Raw genomic sequence first — 11,740 nt, forward strand, 5'->3', positions numbered from 1 at the left:
GTTAATTTAAGGTTAAAAATAAAAAAGACAAAGTCAAAACAAAATGCTTTGATTTACCTGATCTGAAAAAATAAACAAACCGCAGGTTTTAGGTTTGCAAAAATTTTAAAGATTTGATTTTTCATTCAGATTTGAGATGGGAACGTTTTTTAAACTCTTTTCTAGTCCTTTCTGCCCCGCTCTATTTAAAATCTCAAACTAGTGCCTGAGATCTGACACCACTAATATTCTGGGCATTCAAAGTCCCCATCCTATATGACACAGCCACAATCAGAAATTGTACTGACATCAAACTCTTATGGAAAGCCAGGCCTCCCCATCCACAAATGTTAAAGCAAGGGGCACCTTCCTGCGCTAGGAGTGAAGGCTTCAGTAACCAGCTTTCCCTCATCTCCCCTGGTACAGTGAGAGCTCCCCCCTGCTTCTTTCAATCTACTTTAGCCACTGCCAATCCCCCATTCTTATTGTCTTTTAGCATGGCTTTATCTCCTCCTCCCACCTACCTTGATTACCAAAAAGTCAGTGACTAATGTCCTTCCACACTATACTCCCACACCGTTCCCAGACGATAGTTCAAAGCCAGTCCACTTGCAAACTCAAAGGGTTTTGAACAATCACACTCCTCCCATCTCAGAACAAATGCCCCCCATAAAAAATGAACAGAAAAATCCCCCTAACAATCAGCTTTTCCCTTCCAGGAAGAAAGCCCAGCTACTGGTAGAGATCAACCTCCTGGTCCTTTTCCACAGTTCCCCTTTCCTGCTGCTCTCCATACCCCAACACCCCCACCTATCTCCACCAGCAACCACATGGCACCCAGGCCCAGCACACTTTGATTCAGGATCTCTACTACTGAGTCCCCTCTAGTTCCTACAAACAATCCTTCATTGTCACTCCTGTTATGACCAACTGCTTATCTGAAGCCTGGGAGTAAACTCTCCAGGTAGCTACAATCTGAGACCTTCAGGCTTTGTCCCAGGCTGAGTGGTTCATAGCACTCTACCAACATCCTGTTTCCCTGGCCACAGCAGCTCTGCCAAGGTTCTGACAATCCCTTCTCCAGATTGTCCCCTTACTGCTGGAAACTCCAGTTACTGTTCTGCTCTCAGCTGCTTCTATGACTTCCACCACACAGGCTCCTTGAAAAGCAGCAGCCATCTTACCTCTCCTGTATGATGAGAGCAGGCAAACCTTCTCCAGCTGGCTGTGGAAGAATATCCTATGGGAAGCAGCAGAAGTCCCACTTCTTGAGTAATTTAAAACTGGAAAAAAGGTTGACTATACTGGCTGTGACAATCCTCCACAGGCAGGTGCTAGCCTAGATGTCAGAACTGGTTGTTCTATAGAACCAAACAACAGGCAAAACTGCTATTTTTCACAGTGATAACAGAGCAGAATCACACACTCCAGACCTTAACCAGCTCCCATGGACTTCAGCTCTCTGTGCTTCTAATACACCTTGACCTTTAATCAGCAAAATTCACCCTGCTGTGAAGTCACTGAAATCAGCAGGTACAAGGTTATGCCTATAGTCCATAAAAATGTGTGCCTGTGACAGGGTCTCTCATTGCACAGGCAATATTTTCAGGTGACAAACAAAGGAAGGTGTTACACAACATGGTCTGCAAAATCCTCACTGAAAAAGTTAGAGAGACATGTGCTGGCTGGTTCCGGCTGTGCCCAGGATTTCATAGCAGAAGTTAATGAGGAATTTATCTGTCAAAATTTGAAAGACACATTAAATCCGACAAGAACTGCAGGACAGGGGCCAAGATCTGCAAATATGAGCATGCTTTACTGATATTTACAACAAAGAAACTTTTGAAATAGGATATTCAGCAGGGATCTTCATTTTGTGAAGCTGTTGAATATTGTAGTATATATAGATATTCCCCTACACAAAAAATTGTTAAGAGATCATACTGCTAAACTGCATAAACCACCAACCCAAACTGTAACAAGCAAGTAAGTAGTTAAGTCATTCAACACTCCACTTACCAGTTCCCTATCTCAACTTTCACTACCTCCTTCCCTCGTCCACACTCAACTGCACAGCCTTAACTCCAAGGTCACACTTTTCCACATACAAATAACACACTATAGACTTCATCACTGTGTATAGGGAATATATCATAATTTAGCTGAGGTCAGAGATCAAGCTGTGTGTGTGTGTGCGCATGTGTGTAATTGCGAGGGATCGCATATGTGCATTGGGGTTGTATGCTGCAATTGAAAAGGACTTTGCTTTGGAGCTATGTCTGTAGGGCTGAATCCCCTCTCACTTGGACTGGCGTAAATCAAGAATATGCTACTGAAGCCCATGGAGTTACACAGGTGCAAAACTGGTATTAGTGAGAGGAGAATCAAGCCCAGTGGGTTTGTCTATCATGATGTGTGGGTGAGAAAGCCTGTGAATTGAACGTGTATTATCTAACTAGCGAATTCCTTGTTTTTTATTGATCACCTTGATAGGAAATGAACTCAACTAACTATAAGTTAGTTACAAGTTTTTTTGTGGGGGCTATAACTATTATATAACCAATACAGAGTGTTGCACTCATCTTACTGATGAAATTAAAGAACGCTATAGGAAAGAAGGTAAACTAAGTTTTTCAGGGTAGGTTCAATATTTTATGTGTATTCTTGCTACTTTAAAGCATCACATACAGTGCTATCTGAATAATATAAAAAAAGTTTTAAAATATAATGACACAATTTGGGGCACTTTTAGCAATGTTCTGAGATGACAATACCAACAATGAACATCTTCCTATGCTGTGAAATAAAACAATAAGATCTTCATAAGTTTCTATGCCATACTTATTATTTTCAAATAAAATAGAAAAATACAATTAAATGCAACCTGAATACAACTGAGAATACAAAATTGACTGAAATACGGACGGGGACACTCAGCTGATGAATAGTCCTCAGTGCAGAGTAGGGTCTTTACTGGGGTTGAAAATAAGTTAGTTATGATTTAACAATGTTGGGACCATTAGAAAGTGGTCCATCCAGTGCAGAACACAGTGTTTGGTTACATGTACATGCAGCTTTGGACACATGCTGGAAGAACGAGGAGGCCTTGTGGCACCTGAGAGACTAATAAATTTATTTGGGCATATGCTTTCTTGGGCTAAAGCCCACTTCATCAGATGCATGCAGTGGAAAATACAGTAGGAAGATATATATATAAATCTATATACAGAGAACATGAAAAAATGGGGGGTTACCATATCAACTCTTAACGAGACCAATCGATTAAGGTGGGCTATTTGCCTGCCTACTTACTGCGTCTTGATCTGGATATTCACTTCCTTGCCCAGGCAGGAAACCCAGCTATTAAAAAAGTGAATGAATATAGAATAAAAAACAGACATATTTAGTATTTTCCTTTTAAGGCCTGATCCTGCAAACACATATACACGTACCAGCAGGATTTGGCTGGGATGTACTGGAAACTATTGGTCTACATAGCAGAAATATGCAAAAATTAAATATTTTCTGTAAACCCCTTGTCCACCTAGAATGGGTCATTTCTAACACAATTGCAGGGGCAAAGACATAATTAATGATGAGGTCCTGAACAAAGGTGCTTCCCTGAGGCATATGACACTAATTCCACAGGCCTTCCTTGCGCTGGAGGCATGGCTGGGCGAGGGGCTGTACAAGCAGCTAAGACAGTCTAAAGGCCCGATCCAAAGCTCCCTCGGTCCTGCCATTGCCTTGGGTGTTCTTTGAAGAACAAACAGGGGGAGAGCCGAGGTGGGCGACAGGTGACAGCACCAGGAGCAGACCTCGGTTCTTTTCTTGTCGGCCTCCCCAAGCGGACGAGCCCCAACGGGAGACCAGCCTGGGGCTGTTCAGGGCTTGTGACCCAGACTTGCTGGCGGGAGTGGGTGGCGCCCCGGCGAGAAGCGCCAGGAATGGGGCCCTCCAGCTGGCTGGGGCTCTCCTGCGGCTGCAGCAGAGCAGGGGCTCCCGGCCGCAGCCGCGTCCCGCCCCTGGGCCCATGGCAGCGGCGCCCCTGGCGCCCCGTTGCAAGCGGCTCCCCACCCTGGGCCCTTCTTTGCAGCCGGAGCGGCCGCGGCCCCTGGGTGCGCTGGGCCACGGGCGGCGCCGGCGGGGAGCGCTCTGAGCAGCCGAGCCGGCCGGGCAGCGAGGAGCTGCTGACGGCGGCGGAGAAGCGAATCGTGGCGCTGCACCGGGAGGCCTGCGCGGTGAGTCCCCCGCGCTTCCCGCTCGGGCCCGCGGGGCGCTGCTTGTGCCGCCGCCTCACCGCTCCGGGGTGCTCCCAGGCGGGCCCGCGGGGCTGGAGGCGCCCCACACAGGCGGCGTGCTGCAGGCGAGGGCTCCCTGCGGACCCGCTCCCCTGCTGCAGCGGCTAATGGGCGGCCCGGGGCTGCTCCGTGCCGCGCCCACTGGCCGCCTTGCCTGGGCCTCTGCAGCCAGCCCCGCAGAAGCGCAGGGAAAGGCTGGCAACAGGTTGGCTGCCCCGGGCCTCTCCCTCAGCCTGAGCTGGGGGCATGCCGGGGTCGGCCCAACACCGCGGCCGGAGCACTGGCGCGTGGCCTGGGGGTGCTTGGAAAGGGGGGGGGGCGGTTGGATGAGCGCAGGGAGCTGCTCTCGGCGCTGGCTGCGGTCACAAGGAAGGAGTGGACGTGCACCACCGAGAGAGTGACAGGAGCTCCGTGTCCCAGCAATACTTGTGCCACATTAGCGATCACTGATCGTCTTGCCCTTTCAACTTCCCCGGGGCAGGGGCTTGCTGTGGCCTGGGGGGGGGGGGGGTCCATTTGGGGTATTTCATAGCGATGGCCTTTCTAGCCCGAACTTCTCTGTCCAGAAGTATTGAGACGTGCCTCTGCGCGAGCAGAGATGGACATTTGCTCACAAGACGCTGCCTGGTGCAACGGGAACTGTAGAGAGAATAAAGTCACAAAACCCCAGAGAAGCCTTCCGAGCGCGCTCCCGGTCCCAGCATTCTGTAAGGTTGGGGCAAGTCACGGAAGGCCTGGGACCAAGAGAACAAATAAGACAGCAAAAGCGAAATCTTTTTTCCGGGGAGGGGCAGCAGTCCCCAGCCTGAAAGCTCATGCAGAGCCTCAGTGAGCCATGCTGCGTGCACACTGGGGACTTACAGCACTAGACCTTAGTTATTGATTAGGTCAGGGAGAAAAGTAACAACGTGCTGGTAAACGCAACTCTTGGACGCCCGGCAAACTGCCCAGTGCTGGTAGCCTGAACACCAAATGTATTTACAGTAATTTACCCAAACTTCGGGCCTGACAAACTCGCTTGTATTTCTCGTTTTTCTGGAATGCACGTGTGTTTTGCAGGAAGGGAACTATGTCCCGATAACAGCCTCCAGGCAGAGAGGGTGCCGACATGTTAAGTGACTCTCTCCTTCCATCTCCAACTCCGGCATTGACATGATTAATAACCGCTTCGCTCCCCTTTGCACGCGGAGAGCTGCAGAGCTGGTACCTCAGCTCCCATACCGGAGGGCGGAGGAAAGCGGGGCAGCCTTGTTTTGTTTTGTTTTCTGGAGAGATGGAAGCAACCTGCTGTCATTGTGCACGGAGCTCATCACTAGCGGTAGGAACAGCATACATGAGACCATGGAAGGCCCATGAGAACCTGCAGTAAATACTGTCTGTAGCAGTAAGTGGCGTCCACCTCCTCTCCCCCTGCTCTAGACACCGCACCCTGATCGCACCGCAAGGCGACGCTTGGCCCTTTCCCCCTGCTCACACGGATGTGCATCTCCGAGCACCTCGTGCTGCGCGCCCCTCTTCCGCCGCGAGCAGTCGCTGAGTTGGCCTGGACAGCCATTGGGCCGACCGATTCTGCTCCGGTTGCGGAGTTTTGCCGTTGGCTCCAGCGAGATCGGTCCCCGCAGGAGGTTCCCAACCAGCCCCGGAGTGGACTGAGGAATTCCCCCATTCCTAGGCAGCTGCCCGCCGGAGGGTCAAATGGCAGTTGTAGGCAGTCAGCATGGTTACAGTAAATGACCTCAACGTGGGCATGGAACTGTCCCCCGGCTAGATCTCCCACCTGCCTTCCCTGTCGCAGGCGGCTGGTTCTCTGCCTTTGCCGCCATTAGTGATGGCTGATGTTTAGCAGGCTTTCTGGCCCAATTTTAAAAATACCTTTGGGCTTCTTTGTCTTAGTCCGTCCGCTATTTCAGGGGCTGCAGGCAAACACCAGGGAACGTGTCCCTTTACGGATGCACAGGCGCAACAGAACAGGGAAGCAAAGGAGTTGGTTCGCGTACCACTTTTGAAATGTGCAGCTCCAGCTTAACTCGGGGAGCGTTATCTTTGCTCTCCGAAACGTAGGCGTGACGTATTTGGTGTCGAACATTTTAAAGCTATGTCCATACCGGCAAAGACACGATCCAAAACCCTGGCATCTTAACATTTCCACTCGCTATAAGCATTGTTGCAAAGGTCACTTGCTGGAAATGACAATCAAAAAGTGACCTAAATATTAAAAGGTGATATCTTGCTACCACACAGCCTTGTCCAGCAGCAGAGGCGGATGCCAGACAAGTATTTAAATTCCCTCCAGTATAAAATACTGCACCGTGTTTGCAAATTGCAGTTATACTTTTTAGCGTCAAAGCTGGCGTGATGAAAGTTGCTTTTGATCAAGCAGCACTTGAAAGCAGCAGAAGGTGTCAACATTCTATAACCATTTTAAAAAATCATTTACAATGTAATCAAAACTCAAGAACATTTAGAAAGGGAAAAGAATGTGGCATAAAAAGTCCAAAAGTGTATAATGTCCAAAGTGAACAGGAAGAGCGTAAATGTCACATTCTGTCTCCAGGAGCAGCTGCTTCTTTGATTAGACCCTTTTCTGGAAGCATAAATACAGCATCATACATTTACACTTTCTCATAATTCGAAGTGTAAATGGATCTGCAACCTAGGAGTGAAAGTCCATTTTCTCCTAAAAAGCTTAGAATAATGTAGAGAATATATAAGATATCTCTAAGGAAATGAATGGCAAAGGCTGATCTGTGGCTATGTTAAAATATGCACTGTTGATGTTCTATTACTTCCTCAAATCTCTTTATTTGTCAGTTCTGTCTGAGTTACAGAATATAAGGGTCAGATTATAACAGTGGTATTAATGCATTTAATCATGAACTGGTTTCAGTTAAGCAGTTGGATTTTAGGGAGATAATGTCAAAGCACTTCCAGTTTGAAATCACAAAGAGATGAAGAATATATAGAATTGAGGTTGACTCTGTTTTGGGTGGTTCTTTTTAAGGCTGGCCTGCAAAACTATGTGGATCCAGTTACTGGCTATTTAGTGTTCACCAAAGTTGCCCACTTGCAGAGAGGTAAATGCTGTGGTTCTGCATGCAGACATGTGAGTATGAAATCCTTGCTTTGCAGCATTAAAATAACTTTGAAAAATATTTTAAATGCTGGCATTAGGAATAGCAAGCTATCTGGCATGTTTCACTGTGAAATTTAGACTAGCCAAGGACAATAAGTCCAGGAAAGGTCACTGAGGGATTTTCTTAACGTTAAAATAGAATGTTGCAACGTTTCAAGTTAACATTATCTCCTTGAACTGCTAGGAGAATTTCACGGGAGTTATTTAATAGACTGTTGTTTTATATAAGTTATGTTCTCGTTGTCAAGTGCAAGATGCCTGTGAAAAGAACCAGCATATCAGAAAGTCTATTCCGAGCAAACTTTCTCCTCTTAAAGAAATGAGATAACATAACCGAGACATTTTGCCACAAGTGTAGTTTAGTTTTCTAAAATTATGTTGAAGGGTCTGTTTTCCAGTCTGACTGAGAAAGTATCAAAAGATGTAGGCTATGGTGGAATATTGTGTGATTTTTAAAATAATAGGACTTAGTGTTGGTATTTTCCGAATACCATGTAGAAATCGAAGTTGTGCAGTGTGAGAAGGCGATGTTTTGTATTTTGCACACACCGCACAATCCCGCTTCCATTGACATAAATAGCAAAAGTCCCGTAGCTTTCAATGGCTGACAAGATCAGGCCCTTAATAATATGTTGATCAATTTCACTTTACTCAGGCGAGTAGTGTTTGACGCCCCAGGTGGGTAACGTATATTTCCCCTTTGTAAATTTAGTTATTAGAACATGGTTTAAAGAACAGCGCACGAAAAAAGGGGAAAGGGGGGAAACAACGGGGTAATTTACAGTTCAAATGTGCACTGCTCACTTCTAGTTCCTCTTTGGCTTCTTAGTTGAAAAAGTTTTCTTATACCACTATTGCCGTGTGAAATACGTGAGTAATGATGCGAAAGACTCACTCTTTGATTAAAACTCATTAAATACATTTATAAAGAGAGAGTCAATTGGTAAGACGTTTGAAAACAAGTGTAAATTGATCAGGAAATGTTTACACTTACTACAGACAACACTGAAAGGCTAGAATGTTATTGTCCTGTCTGCCCCTTTGCTTTGCTAGGCGCTCTGTTATGCAGAACGTTTTGCAATAATGCACCAACTAAAGAAATTTAAGGGTGGGGGGAAGAGATTGCTTTGGTCAGTCAAATTCTTCGAGTTGGAAGGACATATTTAGGAAATGGTTCTTGGGCACTAATTAGGACCATTTGCTTGGGGTTGCCATTATTTTCCTGTTAGTTTAGAGGGCACAATAGATCAAATGATTTATATAATATAATTAACAATTCTTCTTTAACCATAGCAGGGCTGAGCTTTTTCTTACTGATTGCTAAGTAATGCAGTAATGACTTGTTTGATTTCTTCTGCAGTGTCCATATGATCAAGCTAACGTAAAAGACCCATCCAAAAAGAAGCGGTTCAATTCATTTTTTTTTACTTGACAATCAGTGCATATGCCATTTACGATGAAGACTGCAGAAACCTAAGCCAGGATCAAGTCTTTGTGGCTTCGACTGCATGAATATTGGCATTCCTGTTATTGATGCTGGGTTATTTGAATACATTTCAATTGTAATAAAAAACAAGCTAAACCGTGTGTGCCTGGGTGTTTCAGATGCTACGTTGTTAGTGATACTCCCTTCCCTTTCCTTAGCGTTATAAATCACACGTTACAAACTGAGACCACAGTTAATTTCGCAGTAAAATCAAGAATAGGGGTGCAGGTAGTACTCAGATTACCATCGCTTTACTTAACACTGCTACTGTATACACCGTAAATCACTTCAAGAGATGTTGTTGATTTTGGTAGTAAATCGAGGAGTTTCAATGATTTTTTTTTATTATTTACATCACTGGATGCTATGTGTAACCTACAAGAATGCCCAAGAAGTGTAATCCCATTGCAAAAGGGTTTTATTCTAGCAGTAAGAATTTAAAAGACCATATATTTGTATTGCGTTATATTGTGTGAATCGAAACCAGTCTTTAGAGAAGTCTGTTTGGAGCACGGCCTGTGCTATTTTATCACATCGTGCTGACATTCGAAGATCATTAGATAGGCCATTAAAAAAATTAGTCTGAACTGAAGTACCACTGACATCGAGAGTGGCATTAAACCTAGATCGAACCACAGCATCAAGGTTTCACCTCCATCAATTCCTCCGCCACTCTGGTCCAAGGAGAACGAAGACAAATGTGTCATTACCAAGTCCATCTGCCATTCAATGAAACACCGTAGCATCGTTAAGGGTGGCAAAGCACACACAGAACCAAACATCGATCTTTCCACCCCTGTGGAAAGGGGTGGTTGTTGCCATCACCTTGAGGTAAAAATCAAAGGAGGCTTCCTGACAGACTCATTCCAAGGTAAAGTCTCTGGAACTGAAAGGAGGGGCAGTGAGGGTCCCACAGATGCGTTTGAGTTTCTGAATAATTTAACTTCTGAGTGTTTGATTGAACATCAGTCTGTTTGGTGTCCAAATTAGCAAGTGCCTTTGAAAAGAGGAGAGAACTATGTTTGCAAACATAAAATGAAATGTAAAATATCCTACAAATATTCATGAGCACCCAGGAGGTACTTAACTGTTGTATGATAGAAGACACCTCACTAAGACATCTCAGCTTTATTTTATTTTAAAGTCCTGTTCTATTTCCCATGAACGTTGTTGGTATCTTGACTGTTGCAATTTTTTTTGTCTCTTTCTCATTAGGAGTAAATAGCCCCCAGATATGCCTGATTAAGGTTTCCATTGATCACTGTATGTTTCCAACAAACAAACCCCCACCAGGTACCTGACAAATATCTTTAAGGTCGAGGTGGCTCCCTTCCTACCTACCTCCCCTCAGATATGATGTGCGAGCTGGGTTATTTGTAGGCAGTGATTGGGCATTTAGCTATCATGATGTCATCTGAGAACTCCAAGATGGACCTTCCATCTTAGAAAAAGGACAGGAGGGGAAGAAGATATGGTTACCCTTAGCTGTTGTAATAAACCGAAAGATTTCCCTTCCACTCCCCAGTTGTGGATTGTGGAGCACCGGAGTCTACTTAGACTGGAAACTATTGTCAGTTGTTTGGTGTCCCAGTTTGGTCCACTTCAGCTTTGGTTGAAGGAAATGTCTTGAAACCCATCCTAGAAAGCTCCCTGTGCAGCCTCCCAGATGCTAAGAGTTAGATCGTTTGAACGTCAGCGCAGCCTTCTGGTAACATTAAACATCCAAATGGACTTCGTTTGCGTATTAATATAATTCCTTATGCATTAAGATGGGAGAGCAGCAGTTCCGAGCTAAATTCCATTTGCCTAGTTTTGGTAATTGGATCTAAATGAACATTCACGTCTGGCAAGTAAATAGACCGAAGACACATTAAACAGAATGTGTGCAAATAGCTGGAAGTCCTTGGAATCACCGTTCTAGCAAATAGTAACTTAACGTTTAGGATTATTAGGGGTGTTTAGATATATATGCATGCAAATACATAGAGGGAGATTTTTATTGCAGGGAAATGGAGGCGTAAAAATCCTAAATGAACTGATCTGCTGCATTTGAAAGTATCCAAGGGTAGAATCTCATCACTTTTGTGGCTCGGGGAATCAAATGCTAGTTACTATAATTTAAGGACCCATAAGCAACTGGTTCCCCTTGTGTCAACATAGGGGGATCCATCGGCTTTCGTTATCTTATCAGCAGGAGAATTTCCAATGTAAGGTCTAGTTATGTCATCTCCGCAATAATATCAATGAAATAAAGCATGACATTATTTAGGCATGACGCAGCAGGTAGCTTATTATAAGCCTTGCATATTCCTCGGCCTCCTGCTCCCATTAGGGCGTCGGTAATTGGAAGAAGATATATATATATATATATGATATTTTCTAAACGAAATTGTTAGATAGGGAAAATGCATCGAAGGCTCCTTTGGGTGCGTTTTGCGTATGGAAAGGGCAATACATCTGGCCATATAAACTGCTGGAGCTCACTTTAGAATGGAATCTCTCTTTGCCCCCTTTCTATTTTGTGAGAGGAATAATGCTTCTGCCAAAGTAGCGAATGCAGACACAGCCTGGCAATAACAGCAATGCATTAATATGTATTGTCATGGGGCAAGAAAAAGGCTCCTTCAAAGTAAACAGAAAAGAAAAGATACAGAAGGTGCAGTGTCCCAAGAAGCTTCAAAATAGAACAAGCCCACTTAAATATACCTTTATCTATTTATTCGTGCACATGGCCAATTTCAAAGCAGATACAGAGATGCCGATGCTGTGATTAAAGCTCTTCACTATTAAGGATTGTTCTTGCAGTTGGCAGCGCTGGCTTTAAGCTCCCTGGTTGTAAGT

The 11,740-nt window shown here is 44.9% G+C and overlaps 1 protein-coding gene and 1 long non-coding RNA gene across 3 annotated transcripts in view; one reads left to right on the plus strand and one right to left on the minus strand.

Annotated features, from left to right (window-relative positions):
* The window catches only part of LOC125641133 (uncharacterized), a 28,269-nt gene extending 21,966 nt beyond the window's left edge, over positions 1-6,303 (minus strand). Inside the window, exons 1-2 of one of the 2 annotated variants that reach the window (XR_007357991.2) lie at positions 4,280-6,303; positions 3,292-3,339 (exon numbers count right to left, since the gene is read on the minus strand). This is a non-coding gene — a long non-coding RNA (uncharacterized LOC125641133). Of the gene's footprint in view, positions 1-3,291; positions 3,675-4,279 lie in introns of those variants that run through there. The other variant, XR_007357990.2, reaches the window with a different exon arrangement.
* Positions 3,921-9,000, plus strand: C8H1orf53 (chromosome 8 C1orf53 homolog). Its single transcript, XM_048860625.2, has 3 exons — positions 3,921-4,220; positions 7,282-7,383; positions 8,774-9,000. The coding sequence occupies exons 1-3, from the start codon at positions 3,927-3,929 to the stop codon at positions 8,843-8,845; spliced, it is 468 nt and encodes a 155-aa protein (XP_048716582.1). The 5' UTR covers positions 3,921-3,926; the 3' UTR covers positions 8,846-9,000.
* Positions 9,001-11,740: the final 2,740 nt, after the last annotated feature.

Source organism: Caretta caretta, chromosome 8, assembly GCF_965140235.1.
Source record: "Caretta caretta isolate rCarCar2 chromosome 8, rCarCar1.hap1, whole genome shotgun sequence".
NCBI lineage: Eukaryota > Metazoa > Chordata > Testudines > Cheloniidae > Caretta > Caretta caretta.